The 21,491-nt window shown below is 42.1% G+C and overlaps 1 protein-coding gene across 1 annotated transcript in view; it reads right to left on the reverse strand.

The window, feature by feature from the left end:
- The window catches only part of ror2 (receptor tyrosine kinase-like orphan receptor 2), a 133,948-nt gene that overhangs the window by 4,180 nt on the left and 108,277 nt on the right, over window positions 1-21,491 (reverse strand). The window contains exons 2-8 of the mRNA XM_049738453.2: window positions 13,656-13,727; window positions 5,415-5,702; window positions 5,248-5,278; window positions 3,802-3,923; window positions 3,373-3,687; window positions 3,031-3,285; window positions 643-848 (exon numbers count right to left, since the gene is read on the reverse strand). Of these exons, the coding sequence (XP_049594410.2) occupies window positions 643-848; window positions 3,031-3,285; window positions 3,373-3,687; window positions 3,802-3,923; window positions 5,248-5,278; window positions 5,415-5,702; window positions 13,656-13,727 (1,289 nt within the window). The remainder of the gene's footprint in view (window positions 1-642; window positions 849-3,030; window positions 3,286-3,372; window positions 3,688-3,801; window positions 3,924-5,247; window positions 5,279-5,414; window positions 5,703-13,655; window positions 13,728-21,491) is intronic.

Below are 21,491 nucleotides of genomic sequence, written 5' to 3' on the forward strand. Positions count from 1 at the left end.
GGACGGACAAGCGGAGCACATTTCACAGTCTGGAGTGCTGTGTCTGGTTGTCGTGGAGTCCTGGCTGGACCATTGCATCTCCAACACGGCTATCGAGCTAGCGGGCTATGCTGTCTTCAGAGCCGACCGAACAACAGACTTTTTTTTTGAGACCGCTTTTAAATATCGAGAACTTCAAGATTGAGCAACAGCTTTTTTCATCAGGCTGATAAAACCATCACCCCAACCCCTGCTCATCACTTGCAAAGACTGACCTAAGATTGCATTTTATCTTTATTTTATATTGTTTTATATACATGTATGTGCATGACCTGCCATGAGGAGCTGCCAAACTGATTTTCACAGTTAACACTGCGTTAACAGTGCCAATAAAGGAATTCAATTCAATTCAATCTCTGGTGACAACTGCAGCAGGGAGGTGGGATGGACAATGGTGACACTTGATTGCCATGAATGCCCAGCAAGCCTTTTCAACTGTAACTGAAACAATTGTTGATGACTACATCAACTACATCAATTGTAGCTTTACAAAATTGAAACATATCAGAGGTTAACAGCAGCCATCCTAATCAGAATTTGTCCAACCTTAGATGATTCACTGTAGTGGAAATGTTGTACTCTTTTGTATGACAGCCATCCCACCTGGTGTTTGTGCTGGTTTAGGAGAGACATCTCCATGTCTTGGTTTGGTGAGCTGTTGAGCTGGCAGCGAGGAGGCGTGTCACTTGGTGCTTTTTGCTTATTTCGACACATGCAAACCAAAAAAAAGAGGCAAGCAATCACCAAAGGGATGGCGATTGCAGGGATTAAAATGAACAGAATCTCCTTTCTGAGGTTGTCTGGAGGCTCTGTGAATAGAAAGATGATAGCAAAGTAAGTTAAGTGGACGTTATATTCAAAATACATATTCGGCGAGCGTCCCATACACTTGCAGTCAACCACCTCTTTGAAAGTGAGAGCTACTGCTTGGAGACTGATTAATACAATGGGTTACCAATTTCATACACACTTCTGAGGTGACAAATTTGCTGAAGGGACCTTTAATTGGAAGTTAATAAGTCATTATATTCATGTATGTTAAGACACTGATCATGTTCACGATTTCTTACAATAATCAACGACGTTACATACCAATATGTATAATTTTATTTCTTGAAATCTTTGCAAAGATTAACATTTTCAAAAGATCACTTCACTGGTGAGCTCCTCCAATACTATCTGGTGCCCACGGCCACCACGTTGGTGACCCCTGCCATACATAGTTTACAGTCCTGGGTGGCCCTCATTTATCATAGCTTATTACTCCTACCCGCAAAATGCGACCTGACAGATGCATATTTCACTTCCTGCGCAAAGCGTATGACCTATCTCAAGAAAGAAAAAAAAAAAAAAAAAAAATTTACAGGCATTAAACTTTTTCCTCCACATAGATGTTCACTATAGAGAAAAGGTTTAGCATGGTTGAAAAAAATGACCAAGTGTCACCAAAATTCGTGTGCACATCACGTGCACTTCTCCCCAAATCAATGTCTGAAATGATCAAAACAATCATACCAATATGATTCATGAGCTGGATGAAGTGGCTGGGGAGAGGGAAGTCTGGGAGTCCCTCGTAAAGCTGCTGCCCCCGTGACCCGACCCCGGATAAGCGGAAGAAGATGGATGGATGGATGGATGGATGGATGGATGGATGGATGGATGGATGGATGGATGGATGGATGGATGGATGGATGGATGGATGGATGGATGGATGGATGGATGGATGGACGGACATTACCATTTCCTCTCTGTCTTCCTCGTCATATGTGCGTACTCAAGCTTGTTGTTTAATTAGGAGGACACTTAAAACGGAAGTCAACCCCCAAATTTTCCTTTGTAATATGTTCTGTGCAGCCCAACTAGTCGAAACACAGCTTTCTGATTAATGTTTTGTTTGTGGAATATGAATTAGATGGGCAAGATCCACCTTTTCATCAGTCTCAGGGGTCAGCCATTTTGCCACTTGCTGTGACTCAGGTCACAACCAATCACAGCTTACCAGCATTCTGAAGCTGAGCTGTCCATTGGTTGTACATATGCTTAGCAAAAGTTAAAAAGTTAGAGAATCACTGTTTTAGTGCAATGCAAACTGCATGATGTTACAGTGTTAGGTATGCGTTTTTGATAGGGATGTCCCGATCCAGAGATCGGATCACCCCAATCGTTTCCTATTTTCCGGTTATCAGAGCTCGGCTAAATTAGCTGAAGAGTCGTGCCGATCTTTACGGCAAATGCCGTAAAGTACCCTCTATACGGTTGACGATAGCTGCGCAATACAAACCTCTGTGGAGTGCAAAGCAAGCATATCAGACGTGTGGAAATATTTTACTCTCCAGAGTGAAGACTGTCCTAAAGTTACTTGCAATGTCTGCAATATGGCAATTTCAAGAGGAGGTAGCAACAGAGGTAGCTACATCTAACACCACAAAATTGATTTGTCATCTGAGGACAAAACATCACAATGTGTGTGAAGTGTTTTGTAAAGCTGCAGATGGAAAGGTTGCTAAACCAAAGCAACAAACGCTGGACGTTATGAGGAGAGACAAATACTCCAAGGAAAACAAGAGGTCAAAGAAGATCACAGAAAGGTTGGTCGAGTTTATTGCTCGACAACCAGCCCATCTCAGTAACAGTTGGATAGCACTTTCTGTACCAAGTCAGTGTTTTTCTTTTTATTTTTGTCTAAAATATTAAACTGAAGCTGACCTTTAATTCTCAGTAACATTTTGATTTCATGGGATTTACAATAATAATAGTAATGCTTATTGATGGAATTTTTTTCTTATAAAAAGTTGAGTTACTTGCTCAAAATATATTTCAGTTTTATACATTTCAATAATAAAGGGAAAACATTGGATCGGGACTCACAATCGGATCGGATTTGCGGTTAAAATATCGGATTGGGATCGGAGGCCTAAAATGCTGATCCCAAATTTTTGATGGTGCAAAATGTTTGAGAAAGGCTGCTTTAGTTGACAGCATGGTACTTACTGCAAGGTTGAATATCACAAAGGTCCACTCTGACTCGAGGGTCCAAAGTAAAGCACCAGGGAGCCTGCATCTGGCCTCCTGGGTTTCGGCAGTAGTTGTGGCTTGCCCATAGTTCAGGGTAGTCTTGAGACAGATAGTGAGTATGGGGGTACTGACTGCTCCATGGCTGGCAGTAGTGACCGGATTTAGTGGTGCTGACAGTGCCCCTGTAATCAGCCCCGCTTCCATTGTAGCAGCTGTGGTCTGTGGGGGAATCTGTAAAACACATTTTGGGTAGGACACTATTTTGTCACGATGCCTGCCTATCATCTTGAATGACTACTTTTCATTTTATCAGCTTACATGGGCCGAGTTTTTCTGGTGGCACTCCGATTCTCATACATGAAGCAGCATCACGTGTTCCTGGGTGAGGTAGGAGGTGACAGCTGGGAAGCTCTAACTGCATGAGGATCATGGGATTGGATCTGGCAATAGTGTACTCAGCATGGCACAGGTCGTTCTCCAGGGCCTCACACTCATCTCGACAGAGTTGACGTCGCCGAGGACTCCGGGAGCTCTCGTCACACAGAGGGAAGACGTAGTAGCAGAAAGAGGGGATGGCAAATTTGGAGCACTGATCCGACAGATGAGTAGAGGTGCCAATCATTGTGAAGGCAGCTTAGAAAAAAGAAGAGATGTGCTTACATTGTTTTACTGACCAAATGATTACCAAAACAGAAACAACGGGTGCTTGGATGTTTAGAATTGTAATCAAAAATATATTTTTTCTACCGGTGATGCGATTTTCACTCTCGCCCTGCATCTGTAGAGATTCCACATAAATGCTCTGGTTGCCAATGAAGCGAGCACAGGCAATGCCACGGTATGGTTGGCAAAATCCTTTTTCGTGTGACCTTAAAAACACAGCACAAATGATTACTTAGTTAACTGTTTTTTTTAATGTTAAGAGTGATTTAAAGCAAATCTGACAGAATCAAAGTTCCTGAAGAATTCTTAAAGTAATTACGATGGTGGTACTGAGGAATTGCTAAAACATCAATAAACAATTATTTTTACTTCATCATGTATGAAGTGACACAGAATTCTGGGGAATATTTTTCGGAAAACATACAGTGGAGAAGTCTGTACATTGTACATTGTACAAAATGTTGTTTTTTTCCCATCCATCCAGCCGCCCGTTCGAACGCCTGCCCGCTCGTCCGTCCATCCATCAATCAATCCAAACCACCCCACCCACCCAAAAAGTTATCTACGTAAAAGGGCAGCTTGGCAGAGTCCAACCATTACCTGTAGAACTCGTAGTTAGTTCCAAGAATAACATGTAATAACAGGTCACTTCTAAAAATAGCGCACCAATAATGGGACATTTTAACTTGCTAAGAAAAATTACACAGTAATACAGTAACGTGTAATCACCAACGAGCGGACACTGTCTTGCCGTCATGTTTTGTGGGTTATTGTTGTCTTGTCTTTTTGCCGTATTGTCTCTTCCTGTTTTATTGTGATAAGTAACTCTCCTCTTGTTTCAGTTCGTGGGTCCTTCCTCTGTGCGTCAGTCTGCTTGTCTTCCCTGATCCTAATCGTGTGCACATGTGCCCTTGATCCTGATTGTTTGCACCTGTGTCCTTACCCTTCTGTGTGTATTTAGTCAGCGTCTTCCCCTTGTCTTGTGCCAGTGCGTCTTGTCGTGTCAGGAGAACTAGCAATCACGTAAACTGAAAGAGACTTTTGAATACCTTGTCTAGTTTTTTGAAGAACCTTTCTTATTCTTGATTTACCCAGATAACTGTTAAGTTTTTTTTTTTTGCCTGGATTTCCCTCTTTGAGGTGATTTTGATTTTTGTCGGATCTCGCCTGTCAAGATAAATTCCTGAGTTTTTCGTCACTCTGCATCCGAGTCCTCCTTGATCCAAGTGTAACAGACACGTAGACAAAAACAGTCTCTTCTAATAGAAGCAGCATTATTTTCCATCTAGAACAGCCATGTCCAATCCTTGTATCTAGTGAATGTATTTTTGAGTCTTTGGTTCCTTTTTTAACCCACTAAGAAGATAGCATTGTCATTGAAATGGTATGAATTTTCCAACAGTATTTCTTAACTAATGCAACTTTTTCGAAAGTTCAAGTATACAAAGTCTCCATCACTACAAAAACATGACCAAACATGAGGAAGTAATGGTTCTCAATCTGTTTCACAAAAAGAAAGAGTTCACTTACGTATGATCTGGCCCATGAGTAGGCATCTGCCCTGTGGATTAACATGATTAAACATGAATTCACCTTTTACAAAAATGCATCAGTGATTGACATGATTATGCATGCTACTTAAAAAGTTGTGAAAAAGACAAATAGAGATACTGATTCACTGTGTAAACAAACCTTACCCAGTTTGACATAAAGGACGCCTGTGGCATAGATCACTTTGTAAGCATTGGAGGCAACACACTGATAATAGCCAGTGTCTGTAGTGTCAAGGTCGGTGATCCTAAGCTTGGATCCAGCCTCAGTTTTGCGGACAGTGATACGTCCCTGCTCCTGGACAACGGGGGCATCATTTTTAAGCCAGCGAATCATCGGTCGTGGATTACCAGACACTTTGCAGTGCAGTGTTGCTGTCTGGCCCTGGAAGTGTGTGATATTGTTGACTGGCTCCAAGAACTCAAGGAAGTAACCTTGACAAAGCGAAATACAAAAAAATATCAGTTAAAGTAATGCAGAAAAAATCTTTGCGTAAGGACAACGTCCAAAGTCTATGTTTTGTGGTTTTGTGGGAACACAATCATTCCCTTTGATTGATTAATTAATTGATTGGTCATGTAAACATATAACAAGAAAAAACAAAACCAAATAGAATACAGAAACAAAAATTAACAGATATCTTAGTTGGGGTGGCTGTGGATTAGTCGTCCAGAAGGTGGGCTGATGGATTTGTGCTCTGCCCGAATCATGGGTCGTTGTAGCCTTGGGCAAGACACTTCACCCACATTACCTTCGGTGCCACTCACACTGGTGTATAAATGTTTGGTTGTGGTCAGAAGGGCTGTAGGAGTGCACTGGCAGTCACTGTCAGCCTACCCCAGGGCTGCTCTGGCTACTTAGGTCGTTTATCACCACCAGAGTGTGAATAGGTGAGTCGTGTATGAATAATACGTCTAATATGTGCACTTTGAGAATACTATAGAAAAGTGTGATATAAATCAAATGCATTATTATTTTTTTATGCATACGTAAATCAGGATCCATTTTTGTTGACTAATGTCAAAATCCAACCCTAACATCCCCGTCGTGAGAGGTGGTAACAGGTCAAGCTGGCAAATAGGGCAATGGTAAAGCTCATGGGCCAATCACCCGTGTAGTGGATTTAAAAACGATTACAGAAACATTGATGAAGAAAAAGAAACCCCACAACCTAGGAGATGTAGACTCTTCAAGCATACAAGCTGAAGAGGAAATGAAGCTACATGCTGAAAACCATTTGGAGAGGGTGTGGTGGAATCTGCTATCCCCTAGGAAACCGACAAACATAGCAACCTGGAACATCAGGACCATGTTCGCAGCAGGGAAAACAACAGTCATTGCTGGAGAGATGAGAAGATACAAGGTTTCCATCCTAGGCCTGTGCGAAACCAGCTGGACCCAGACAGGTGAAGTCAAACTAGCCAGTGGCGAGTACATTCTCTACTCTGGACATGCAGAGGAAGCAGCACCACACACAGAAGGAGTGGCACTCATGCTCTCCAAAGAAGCACAACAGGACTTCATCAGTTGGGAGCCCATCAGCTCAAGAATTATCACTGCAAGATTCCAAACCACCCATAAAAGAATCAACCTTCAAATCATACAGTGCTATTCACCTCCCAACAATGCAGAGGAGGAAATGAAGGATAATTTCTATAACCAACTACATCTACTCCAGTCCAGGAAGGAAAAAGACCTAACCTTACTCATGAGCTACATGAATGCCAAGGTGGGAAACAACAACAATGGATACGAACTGGCCATGGGAAGACATGGACTTGGCACCATGAACAAAAATGGGGAAAGATTTTCAGACATATGTGCTGGCACCAACCTGGTCATAGGAGGCACCATATTCTCCCATAAACACACTCATAAAGCCACCTGGATATCTCCCGACCACACTACCAAAAACTAGATTGACCACATATGCATCAACTGGACGTTCAAACGGTCTCTCCTGGATGTGGGAGTAAAGAGGGGGGCAGATGCTGGATCAGACCACCACCAACTGGCTGCAAAACTCCAACTCAAGCTAAAGCGCCGCAATACCCCTGCTGGGAACAGAACAAAGTACAACATCCAGCTCTTCCAGGACATTGGAACAACTGAGCTGTATAAAACCACCCTCCAGAACAGGTTTCAAGCCCTGCAAGAACAACCAGTGAAGGAGTACTGGAACAGCCTGAAAAGTGTATGGAAGGAGACCTGTCTGGAAGTTTTAGGGAAAAGGACAACAAACCATAAACCTTGGCTGTCAACAGAAACCTGGAAAAAAATAGAATAAAGGAGGGCGAAAAAGGACACACTAAACAAATGCAAGACACGAGCGAGAAAGGCCGCAGCCCACAAGGACTACGAGGAAGCAAACAAGGAAGTAAGGAAAAATGCCAAACGGGACAAGAAAAACTACATTGAGGCACTGGCTAAAGAAGCACAAGAAGCAGCAGCACAAAACAATCTCAAGGAACTCTACATGACCACCAGGAAACTAGCTGGGAAGTTCAGACAGAACAACACACAAATCCGGAATAAAGAGGGACGACTCCTCACTACCAAGGAGGAACAACACCAAAGGTGGACAGAGCATTTCAGCGAGCTGTTGAATAAACCACCGCCCGACCAATAGAGATCTCATCAGCAGCACACCAACTCAAAATCAATTGCGTCCCCCCAACAAGATCTGAGGTAAAGAGGGCTATCATGATGCTCCGACGTGGCAAAGCCGCAGGGCCAGATGAAATCCCAGCAGAGGCCCTACAGGCGGATGTTGAAACGACAACAACCATGCTCCACACACTCATCAGGAAAATATGGTAGGAGGAAGAAAACATACCAGCAGACTGGAAAAATGGGCTTATTGCTGTCATCCCCAAAAAAAGAGACCTTAGAGACTGCAACAACTACAGAGGCATCATGATGCTATCAACACCGAGCAAAGTGCTAAGCCGCATCATCTTAGGAAGACTACGGAAAGGGGTTGATGAGGAGCTCAGAGAAAATCAAGCTGGTTTCAGAAATGGAAGATCATGTATTGACCAAATTGCTACCCTTAGGATCATTATAGAATAATCGAGAGAATGGAACACCCCGGCTTACGTAAATTTCATAGACTTCGAAAAGGCGTTTGAGGATGAGAAGAGCCGACCTCCCCACCTCTGCACTCACCACCTTCTACAGAGGTGCTATTGAGAGCATCCTGACCAGCAGCGTCTCTGTTTGGCATGGCAGCTGCCTAGCTGCAGACAAAAAGGCGCTGCAGAGGGTGGTGAGGACAGCAGAAAAGATCATCAGGTCACCCCTTCCAGCCATTCAGGAACTGTACACTTCACACTGTTCCAAGAGGGCAATGAACATCATCAAAGACACTACTCATCCTGCACACAGACTGTTCTCCCTTCTACCATCAGGGAAGCGGTACCGCAACCTGCGGTGCCGCACAAGCAGACTGAGTAACAGCTTCTTTCCTCAAGCCATCAGACTCATGAACACACTGAGGAAAACCACTTGAACATTCCAAAGTCACCATGCCACTTGGCACTTTACTCTTGCACCTTATATACAGATTTACACTTTTTCACTTTACTTCTATGACCACTGATTGTACTTCTGCTGCTGTGTATGTATGTGTGTGTGTGTGTGGGTCTGTATTGTCAATACTCTTATTACACACCGTGTGTGTGTGTGCGCGTGTGTGTGAATGTGAGAGATTTGTATAGTATTGCACATGTTTATCAGCATGTTAGTGTTTGAATGACTGCAATGTGTAAGTGTGCATTGTCTGTGTTTATGTTGTGAATGAATATGTCAGAGAAAGAAATTGTAAATTCAGTATGAGTAAGTTAGCTGTGTGTGTGTGTTGTGCGTGTAGTGTGTATGTGAGAAAGAAAGAGATTTATGTCAATGTCTTATTTAAATGTTTTTAGTTAAACTGCACATTGGAGACTGGTCAAACGCAATTTCAAACTTCTGTGGTAACCCTGTTACATAGGATTTTTGACAATAAAGTAAACTTGAACTTGAACTTGACAGCGTAGACCGGAAGCTATTATGGAGCTTAATGGCACATTACGGAATAGCCCATAAATTCATCAACATCATCAAAAGCTTATATCAGGACATGCAGTGCCAAGTGCTGCACCAGGGACCAACACAGAAAACATTCACCGTGCTCACTGGAGTGAAACAGGGATGTCTACTTTCCCCCTTTCTATTCCTCCTATGCATTGACTGGATCATGAAACAAACTTTTTTTTTTCTTCTTCTTTTTAAAGTCCACTTTCCAGACTCCGCTGGGTAGGACTGGATTCTCAATATGGCTTTCTTCCACTGGAGGTGGTCCATGGCCAGTGGGTGAAATGCCATACTGAGAATATTTTTGGAGCCAAGGTTTTTACAGTCGGATGCCCTTCCTGACACCAACCCAAGGGGAAATTGATTTTCTGTAGGGGTTGACTCCCTTAGCCCAATTCCAACCCTTAATGCTGAGTGCCAAGCAGGGAGGCAATGGGTCCCATTTTTATAGTCTTTGGTATGACCCGGCCGGGGTTTGAACCCACAACCTTCCAGTCTCAGGGCGGACACTCTACTACTAGGCCACTGAGCTGGATGAAACAAACTACCCACAATAAAAAGACAGGCACCCAATGGACTTTGACAGAACAACTAGAAGACCTGGACTTTGCTGACGATATTGCTCTACTCTCACACAGCCACCAACAGATACAGGAGAAAACTCAACTACTCGAAAAACAGCAGCAGGACTGGGACTAAAAATAAACGGAGCAAAAACCAAAGTAATGCGAGTAAACAACAAAAACACAAACCCCATTAACCTCAGGGGCTGCCCACTGGAAGAGGTAGACAAATTCACATACCTAGGAAGTGCAATTACAGTGGACGGTGGAACGGAGGAAGATGTGACATCAAGAATAGGGAAAGCAAGAACAGCATTCAACATATTATCGTAATTTCCGGACTATAAGTCGCGGTTTTTTTCATAGTTTGGGTGGGGGGGGGCGACTTATACTCAGGAGCGACTTATATATGTTTTTTGTTTCACAAATTTTTACTTGCTCATTAAGACATCACTTACAAGTATAGTTGACCACTTCCCATGTTATTTTTAGTATAGTTGATCACTTCACATGCTTTTATTTCTTTATCTTGAACATATTCAAAACATAAAAAATAGAGAAAACATCAAATAAAGCAATTAACACTTTAAAGCACCATATCCAAGTCCACTGTCTGCTGTATGTACACTTGCTCCATTTTTGCTCCTCTTATATTTATTATTATTATTATTTGTTTATTTATCATTTATTCAATACTCTTATTTATTCATTGTTAGTGCCTTCTTGGGTTTTTTTGTGTTGCTTGTATGCATATGTGTACTATCTCACCGAGGGAGAGTGGAAATGTAATTTCAATCTCTTTGTGTGTCTTGGTATATAAAAAAATATATCGACGATAAAGCAGACTTTGACTTTGATAAAACAACCCAAAAAAATTATATTTTCAGACGAAACTGGATGAGGGCGCTCTAAATTTTACCGTTGGCCGTGACTCATCAACTGGGTGGGCTTAAGAAAAATGGCACCAAAAAGAAACTCATATTTTGCAGGTTACAAACTTCAAGTTGTAAAATATGCAGCTGAAAACAGTAATCGAGCAGCAGAAAGAAAGTTTGGAGAACCGTGATGTACCAATGGATTACTATTTCAAGTGACGTCAGTAGCGCGGCGCGCCGGTTGTTTACATACAAACGTGCCCACACAAGGACTACCGGCATCATTAGCGGTGATCATTTCTAAGTGACACGGAGGACAAAGAGTTTGAAGGAATTAAGGATTTGGAGTGACATAGAAGGTTTGAAAAACTATTATGGCTTTTACGCACGCCCGGTCTCTACTGAGTCGGGGGCCGACGCTCGGCCGAGTGGCTGTCCGCAAACGGTGCGCGGGGCTCGGACATGGCCATTACACACGCCCGGTCTGTCTGGAAGTCCACGCCGCCACACGCTTGGAAGTTTGGTTTGTTTAATAAAGAGCCGTTTACCAAACCTACGTCTATCCTTGTACTTTGTTAACGCTACAATATAGTTATATAGTAGATCTGTGGAATAAAGACGAGGCTAACGTCAGGGCGCACTCGCGGCGATGTTGACAAAGGACGAGGAATTTGATCGATGGATTTAATGGAATTAAAGTGCACGGATGGTTTGATAATATTATTGGCTTGTATTATAGTTATTTAAAATATAGTTTATCTATCGTTATATGAGCCTGTGGAATATTTTGAAGCGCAAGCGCACCCATTGTTGACAAAGAACGATCGATGGATTTAATGAATTGGAGTGACACCGATGGTTTTATAAACATGTTATTCATGTAATAGTTGTCCTTAATCACTCTATATGTTACGTCAGGCCCGTTCTCAGCTCTTTGTTTGTGTTTGTCACGTTAGCATACCTATCGTTTAGCCTGTTGTTGCTATTTAATGAATTGGAGTGACACCGATGGTTTTATAAACATGTTATTCATGTAATAGTTGTCCTTAATCACTCTATATGTTACGTCAGGCCCGTTCTCAGCTCTTTGTTTGAGTTTGTCACGTTAGCATACCTATCGTTTAGCCTGTTGTTGCTATTTAATGAATTGGAGTGACACTGATGGTTTTATAAACATGTTATTCATGTAATAGTTGTCCTTAATCACTCTATATGTTACGTCAGGCCCGTTCTCAGCTCTTTGTTTGTGTTTGTCACGTTAGCATACCTATCGTTTAGCCTGTTGTTGCTATCGTTTAGCCTGTTGTTGCTCGTTCATGACTGTTTTTGGTGTGGGATTTTGTCGAATAAATTGCCCCCAAAATGCGACTTATACTCCGGAGCGACTTATATATGTTTTTTTTTTCACTTTTTGGGGCATTTTATGGCTGGTGCGACTTATACTCCGGAGCGACTTATAGTCCGGAAAATACGGTAGATAAGATCTGGAAAACCAAAACCATTTCACTCAATACTAAACTCAAAATCTTCAACTCCAACGTCAAAACAGTGCTGCTATATGGATCAGAAACATGGAGGGCCACTAAACACATCACCGCTAAACTCCAAACCTTCACAAACTATTGCCTAAGACGCATCCTCAGGATCTTCTGGCCCAACCGCATCAGCAACACCAGCCTATGGGACCGCACCAAACAAGAAACAATAGAGATACAGGTTTTGAGGAGGAAGTGGAGCTGGATAGGACATACCCTGAGAAAAAACAACATGGCTATAACCAAACAGGCGTTAACATGGAACCCACAAGGCAAAAGAAGCAGAGGGAGACCCAAAAACAACTGGAGAAGGAGCACAGAGCTGGACGTCAAGAAGATGGAAACAGCTGGAGAAGATGGCACAAGACAGACGAGGGTGGAAACTCTTCATCGATGGCCTATGTTCCAAAAGGAATGAAAAGGCCTAACTAAACTAACTAATGTCAATGAGACAAAAATGTAGTTTACAAAATAAAGACTGGGCTAAAAGCTTTAGACATTTTAGTTCATAAGCAAAGATGAGATGAAAATGAATGAATGTCTTTTCTTAGTGTTGATTAGCTTGACTCAGTTCTCATGCGATTCACGTTAAAACAATGCCAGAAGGTGAGTTCTTGTGTGATTCACGGCAAAATCATGTTTGGTGGCGAGCTCTCACACTATTCATGGCAAAATCACACTTGGTGGCAAATTCTCGCGCTAGTCATGGTAAAATCACGCTTGATGGTAAGTGGCCTAGATCCAGCTCAGTGGCCTAGATCCAGCTCAGTGCCCTAGTAGTAGAGTGTCCGCCCTGAGACTGGAAGGTTGTGGGTTCAAACCCCGGCCGGGTCATACCAAAGACTATAAAAATGGGACCCATTGCCTCCCTGCTTGGCACTCAGCATTAAGGGTTGGAATTGGGGGGTTAGATCACCAAATGATTCCCGAGCGCGGCACCGCTGCTGCTCACTGCTCCCCTCTCCCCCAGGGGATGGATCAAAATCACATGGGGATGGGTTAAATGCAGAGGACAAATTTCACCACACCCAGATGTGTGTGTGACGATGATCATTGGGACTTTTAAGTTCTCGCGCGATTCATTTAAAAAATAACCGTAAGTCAGTAAGTGAGTCACAGTTCACAGTTGGTGGTTGTTTATCATGTAACATAAAACCAATGGCTATAATGTGCTGCATTTAGCCTGATTCTTCCTCTCACAAACATTAAGGATTCTTGTAACTTTCAAGAATGTTGCTATACAATTGTGACCCATGAAAATATGACAACAGACATCCGGAATGATTTAATCATTACCCTCAGATGGTATAAATGAAGGGCAACAAAGAGACAATTTTTACCTTCAAGCGTCGGAGCAGCTCCACTCTGAGATTCAGTCAGACCTTCTGCATCAATTGAGAGCCTGGGGTCACCTGCAATATAGTCACAGACACTTGTTAGTGATTTATGAAACAGATCTATTACATGTTACTGCTTTGACTGATTGTTTGCCATTTTCATATGTACTTGGGTCATTTTAGTGGCGACAGAGCTGACCGTGTGAACAGAGTGGCACAACAATAATATTTGAACCTCAATTTAACTGAATTGGATTTAGTGGATTTTAAATTTAACTGAGAGAAAATAGTCCAGCTCACTCAAAACACCCCTTTGTACAGATTATGTTGCTTCCAGACTTGGTCACTGTTGTTTACTGGCATTGTGGCTCGATCAATAGATAGAATAATGGTACACGTATTTCTGGGCTGTGCCGCTGTTTTCACAAATAAACAGCAAAACTGTTTTAGGTTGGCAGGGGTGATGTACCCGTCAAAGACAATGAATGCATGGACAAACGTTGTAGCCTTGTTAGCAGGATGACAGTTAGATCAAAGGCAGGTGAAACATTGACATCTATGTACGTACGTACGTACGTACGTATGTATACATACATACATACATATATACATACATACATACGTACATAGTACATACGTACATACAGGACTGTCTCAGAAAATTTGAATATTGTGATAAAGCATAACGTCCTGGCCTTTTGGACCACGTTGGCTGCCTTGCACTACACCTCCTGTACTTTTGCACTATATACTGACTGTCTGCTGTATGCACAATTGCTCCGTTTCAACCATGTTGCTCTTATTTATTCATTGCTCTTATTTATTCATTGTATGTGCCTTCTTGTTTGTACTTTTTGTATTGTTTACTTGAATGTTGTGTTTGTCCGTGGACCAATATAATATAATATTATATATATAATATATCGTGTCACCGTGGGATAGTGGGAAACGCAATTTCGATCTCTTTGTATGTCTTGACGTGAAGAAATTGACAATAAAGCAGACTTTGACTTTGATAAAGTTCTTTATTTTCTGTAATGCAATTAAAAAAAACAAAAATGTCATACATTCTGGATTCATGACAAATCAACTGAAATATTGCAAGCCTTTTATTATTTTAATATTGCTGATCATGGCATACAACTTAAGAAAACTCAAGTATCCTATCTCAAAATATTAGAATATCATGAAAGCGTATACTAGTAGGGTATTCAACTAATCACTTGAATCGTCTAACTCGAAACACCTGCAAGGGTTTCCTGAGCCTTGAAAAACACTCAGCTTCAGTAAACTTAATCTCAAGTATGGGGAAGACTGCTGATCTGACTGCTGTCCAGAGGACCATCATTGACACCCTCCATCAGGAGGGTAAGACACAAAAAAAAATTTCTCAACGAGCAAGCTGTTCACAGAGTGCAGTTTCAAAGCACATCCACAAAAAGTCTGTTGGAAGGGGGAAATGTGGCAGGAGACGCTGCACAACCAAGAGAGATGACCGTAGCCTTAACAGCATTGTGAAGAAAAGTTGCTTCCAGAACGTATGTATGTAGTACCGTACTGGCCCGAATATAAGATGATGTTTTTTGCATTGAAATAAGAGTGAAAAAGTGGGGGTCTTCTTACATTCGTTGGTCTAGAGTTCACTTGTGCGCAGCAGTAAGTTAAAGGTTGCTGGTATCGACTGAGTATGTTGCTGTGATCGTGTCCGTCTTTGACAAAAAGTAAGTATATACATTTCATTGTTACTATTGTCCACTGTTGTGCCGTTTGTCCGATCGCGGTTTGCTTCGTGTGCGCGTCGTTTGATTGACAGCTCCGGCACGCTCCTTTAAGTTTGCCTCGCATCGTACGAGTAGCCGTTACGCAGTGGCACGGCGACTAATGGTCGCCAGCAAATGTATTTTGTTGTCTCGATGATTTATGGGTGTTTTCACACTTGGTCCCTTTCAGCCCTCGAAGCGAACTCAGATCGATGACTCAGCATTTTTTGCGCATATGTGAACGCGCCAACCGTACTCAGACCCCTTTAAAACGAACCGTACTGAGACCATCTCAGGAGGTGGTCTCAGTACGGTTCGCTAAAAAGTCAACGGTACGGTTCACCTAATCTGTGCATTGTGAACACAAAGCGCACTGGGTTCATTTCGCCTTTTTGCACTGTATTGTAACCTCCTTGGCTCGCCGTAGATTGGTCACGTGACTGCAGGCGCAAAAACAAAACTGTAGAGAACAGAGAATCCAAAGTATGGCAGCAGCAAGTCGTGGTCGTGACCGTGGTTCTAATAGTAAACGTAGAGAAGCATGTGCCGTTCAAAGTTCTGCCACGGCACCTGGACTCGGCATAGTTTGGGGAGAAGCCGAAACGGAATGTCTTTTGGAAATTTGGAACGACGACAGCATTAAATCACAACTATCTACGACCCACCGTAATACGAAAGTATTTCAAGAATTTTCTGAGAGAATGAAAGCAGCCGGTTTTGATAGAACTTCTATACAATGCAGAATAAAAGTGAAAAAACTAAAGTATTTAGCTACTCGAGATAAAATGCGAAGAAGTAGGGAGTCAGAAACATCAAAAACTACCCAGAATGGAGTGCAGTGGGAGTGTGAGAGCTCTCGAGGACCTAGTGTGAACAGAAAGAGGACTGAGGCCCCATCAAGGCTCTAACTGAACCAGAAAGAGAACTCGGTCCTCTTTGAAACACACTCACAATGTGAACACAAAAAGAACTGAGTTCGTTTCCTCTTGGTCCACTTTTTGGTCCACTTAAAGAGGTCTGAGTTCAGTTCTTTTAAAAGGGTCCAAGTGTGAAAACACCCTATGTTTGGTGTGTTGCCGAGAGTGTTTCATATATGGTTATTTAGTATAGCGGAACTGTTACGCGCAGTTAGTTATGTAATGTGTGCCGTCTACTAGTGTTGTGTGACATCAGAAGTTGAGCGTTGAGCGCTGTATTTCTGTCTGTTACAGAGCCACACACACACCACACCACACGCTTCATACAATAATCACACACCCAAAGACTCAACAATGTGCACTACACACACCTGCTCTCACATCCTTACGACCAAACACGTGCCTATACCCTTTTGTCAGTTTGCCTGTATGCCCCTATGAGCCACAGTGCCTGTTACTTTTTTGCCAATACTTCAGTAAAGCAATCAAAACTGAACCACATCTTCCCTCCTGACCGACACCCGGGGGTGAAAAGAGCATAACCATCCGAGCCAAACCCCTATACAGTCCTCAGGCTCCCCAACAATAGCGGTAGCAGTTTGCATTATTTTATTGCAATGTTTTCCTTATTCAGATTTGTTTCAAGACCACATGTCATGCGGTCGCGTTTATTTTTCCGGGTTTCTGTCTCGTCGATGTCGTAATTTTACTTCCGGTTTTATTTTGTCGTCCCTTCCGTTTCAGTTTGTGTTTCCTTCCTCGGTGTTGGTTGTCTTGTCTTCCCTGATCCCGATTGTGTGCACCTGTGTAATTGACAATAATGGTCAGCACCTGTGTCCACGCCCTTTTGTGTGTATTTAGTCCGTGTCTTCCCCTTGTCCTGTGCCAGTGTGTCTTGCCTCGTCCCGACCACCAGCGATTCCTTGATGTCCGAGTTCTCAGTAAGACCCCTCCTCTTTGTCTCGCCACCGAGCGACGCTTTTGTTTGTGCCTGGATCCCCATAGCCCTTTTGTCTCGCCTCAGTGCGACGCCTTTTGTTTGTACTTTTTGCCGCGTGTTTTCCCTCGTAAGAGGCGTTTTGATTTGTACTTTTAGCCTTTTATCTCGCCTCAGTGCGACGCCTTCTGTTTGTACTTTTTGCCACGCGTTTTCCCTCGCAAGAGGCGTTTTGATTTGTACTTTTGATCAGTGTGCTTGCTGGAATAAATCCAAGAAAGAAACGACTCTGCATCCGAGTCCTTCGCCTTGTCCCCTGCCTGACACTACAGTTACAGTTAGACTTCACTTTGATGGTTAATGCAGTTATTGCAAATTTGTTGTTTTATCACAGTAGATTGGTTTATTTACATTTCAAAAACCAAAAGGCATTCATTTACAAATGTGATTGCACTTTAGTTTACATATGTAAATGTTCAGATATTAAGATGTGATACAGTTTTTGCATGCTTTGAATGAGGCATAATAACATGCTTTCTCTCTCGAATATATTGTTATAATCATTTGTTTCAGATGTAATCGTTTTCTGTATAAAAATTTAATTTGGTGTTCTAAAAGTCTTTTTTCAAACTTGAGTCTTGAAAAAGAGGGGGTCGTTTTATAATCAGGGTCGTCTTATATTCGGGCCAATACGGTTAGTTATGTATGTATGTATGTATGTATGTATGTATGTATGTATGTATGTATGCATGTAGTATGTATGTATGTATGTATGTATGTATGTATGTATGTATGTATGTACAAACCGGATTTGATTGAAGTTGGGAAATTGTGTAAAATGTAAATAAAAACAAAATACAATGATATGAAAATCCTTTTCAAGCTATATACAATTGAATACACTACAAAGACAACATATCTAATGCTCAAACTCATAAACTTTATTTAATTTTTCAAATAATTACCTTAGAATTTCATGGCTGCAACACGTGCAGTAGAAGTTGGATAAGGGCATGTTTACCACTTCGTTACATCACCTTTCCTTTTACCGTAATTGCCGGACTATAAACCGCACCGGATTATAAGGCGCACCAGCTAAAATTCAGGGATATTTCAGTTTTTTTCTTACATAAGCCGCACCGGTCTATAAGCCGCACGTGCACACGAGTTTTTTACAAAGAAAGACAGTACATAGAAAGCCTTTTTAACGTTTTAATAACATACTTGAACATTTCTTTCCAAACACTGCCTGTGACGCGGCAGTAATACCGCAGCAACACGGAAGTAACACAGCAAAGTCACTGAGACGCGGCGGTAACACAGCAGCAACACGGTAGGACAGCACTAACAGGGCTGGTTAAAAAAAACATACCAGTAAAAGTAAAAAAAGAGCCGTCTTCATCTTCCTCCTGTGCACTGAAACCATCGAAGTCTTCCTCCTTAGTGTCCGATTGGAATAGCGTTAGATATCCTTCGCCACACACTTTCTCAGTCTCTCTTTCGTCGTCGGTTTTATGCATTTCTTCGAGTGTGAAAAGGGTCTGTTCATGCTAATCTTATTCATGCACGAAGCGCTAAATTACATTAAACTAGCGAGCGACACGTATAGCTTAAAAGCGGCATCATATGCATTTCTTTTGTCCCCCATAATGACGGTTTGAGTATAAAAGCTTCCTGTCTTTGTGTGAATGCGGGTGTGTGCGTGATGCACGAAATGTAGACACAAACTAGCACGTCTTCTTCGGCGCATTATCTCTTCTTCGTCTGTCTTGCTCTTGCTTCCTGCTAGAGCGCCCCCTGGAGGCCGGAGGCCGTAAAAATCCATAAGTATGCCGCGCCGCCGTTTAAGGTTCAAAGTAACCTTCTGAATAAAATGCATTAAAAGTTCACATTCATTACAACTTGTTTTTGGTGAGCAAAATGTCAGAAGAATTGAATTTAAATGCTGATTGATTGGGTTTTAATACAATGCAGATGGTCCAAACAGCGCCACTGCTTTGTGTAATCTCTGAGTGACATGGCAGAGTAAGAGAAAGGGTTTAGAGTACAGGTGTCAAACTCAAGGCCCGGGGGCCAGATACGGCCCGCAACATCATTCTATGTGGCCCGCGAAGACAAATTGTGCATCAAATTCGTGTGTCATTACTAGAATTGCAAATTGTCTTCACTTTTAATAATATATTTTTTTTAAATATTTGACCAGTTTTTACTCGTCTGATTTGAAAACAAGTTATTTGTCAGTTTGTTTTGTAGCTTTTACTGTATATAATAGTGTTAAGAGTAAAAGTGATCAAGTCATCACAAAAATCACGAAAAAAAAATCTTATATAAGCCGCACCTGACTATAAGCCGCAGGGTCCAAAATTTTGGAAAAAAGTCGAGGCTTATAGTCCGGAAATTACGGTAATAACACTCAAACGTTTTGGAAGAGAGGAGACTAATTCTCTTAGCTTCTCATGTGGAATTCTTTACCATTCTTGCTTGATGAACCGCTTCAGTTGTTCAACAGTGCGGTGTCTTCTCTGTCATATTTTACGCTTCATAATGCGCCACACATTTTCAATGGGAGACAGGTCTGGACTGCAAGCGGGCCAGGGGAGAACCTGGACTCTTTTACTTCGAAGCCACGCTGTTGTACCCCGTGCAGAATGTGGCTTGGCATTATCTTGCTGAAATAAGCAGCGGCGTACATGAAAAAGACGTCGCTTGGATGGCAGCATATGTTGCTCCAAAATCTGTATGTACTTTTCAGGATTTATGTTGCCTTCACAGAAATCTAAGTCACCCATGCCATGGGAACTAATACACCCCAATACCATCACAGATGCTCGCTTTTGAACTTTGCGTTGATAACAGTCCGGATGGTCCGCTTCCTCTTTGCTCCGGAGGACACGACGTCCAGTGTTTCCCAAAACAATTTGAAAAGTGGACTCATCAGACCACAAAACACTTTTCCATTGTGCATCAGTCCATTTTATATGAGCGCAGGCCCAGAGAACCCGACGGCGTTTCTGGATGTTGTTCGTAAAGAGCTTTTGCTTTGCATGGTAGTTTAAACCCGCACTTACTGATGTAGTGACGAACTGTATTTACTGACAGTGGTTTTCTGAAGTTTCCCTGAGCCCATTTGGTGATATCCTTTACACACTGATATTGGTTTTTAAGGCAGTGCCGTCTGAGGGATCGAAGGTCACGGTCGTTCAGTCTTGGTTTCTGGCCATGGCGCTTACGTGGAGTGATCTCACCAGATTCTCTGAACCTTTTGATGATATTATGGACCGTAGATGTTGAAATCCCTAAATTCCTTGCAATTTTGCTTTGAGAAATGTTGTTCTTAAACAGGTTTAACTATTTTCTCATGCAGTTGTGGACAAAGTGGTGAACCTCGCCCCATCCTTGCTTGTGAATGACTGAGCATGTTTGGGGAGGCTCCTTTTATACCCAATCATGGTACCCACCTGTTCCTAATTAGCCTGATCATGTGTGGGATGTTCCAAATGGGTGTTTGATGAGCTTTTCTCAGCTTTCTCAGTATTTTTGTCACCTTTCCCAAGTTCTACTGGATATGTTGCAGCCATGAAATTCTAAGTTACCGTAATTTCCGGACTATAACATTTTGAACCCTGCGGCTTATAGTCAGGTGCAGGTAATTTGGAGCAGTTAAATTCCGCTGAGGTGTCGTGGGGCCTCCTAACTTAACTTTCCTAATGTGTTAGCTTTCTGCTGCCATCTGTGGTGTTAGCGGGTCATTTTTGACCCGTGTATTGAATCAGCCAAAAAAAAAAAAAAAACCTAAAAACAATCTTTTTCATTCAATGTTTTTCTTAACTCTTGTTTAGCTGGTTTGGCTCCCTTATCCATGAAAAGATAGGTTTTATATCTACTTCAAGAAAAGGGCAAAAATAAGTTTTCTTTACACAATAGGAAGGTTAACGAGTTTGTTAAAATCCACGGGAGAGCGAACTCCCCTGCTTGCCTGTGAGACGATAAGAGTGCGCATTGTGTGTGTGTGTGTATGGTTTGACTGAGAGTGATCTCATTTGAGCTCTCTATATAAAACACACAGGATTGTAAACAGTGGCTTTGTGTGGAAGCAGAGGAAAGGAGACTTACCACTCATTGAATATTTTACCACTGTCCTGTGAATTAAATTAGCTTTAGGACACTGTAGGTGCCATTCGAATTGCCAACTCCGAAATTTAGAAAAATAAACCATGGGAAAATC

This window comes from Syngnathus scovelli, chromosome 13, assembly GCF_024217435.2.
Source record: "Syngnathus scovelli strain Florida chromosome 13, RoL_Ssco_1.2, whole genome shotgun sequence".
NCBI classification, from domain to species: domain Eukaryota; kingdom Metazoa; phylum Chordata; class Actinopteri; order Syngnathiformes; family Syngnathidae; genus Syngnathus; species Syngnathus scovelli.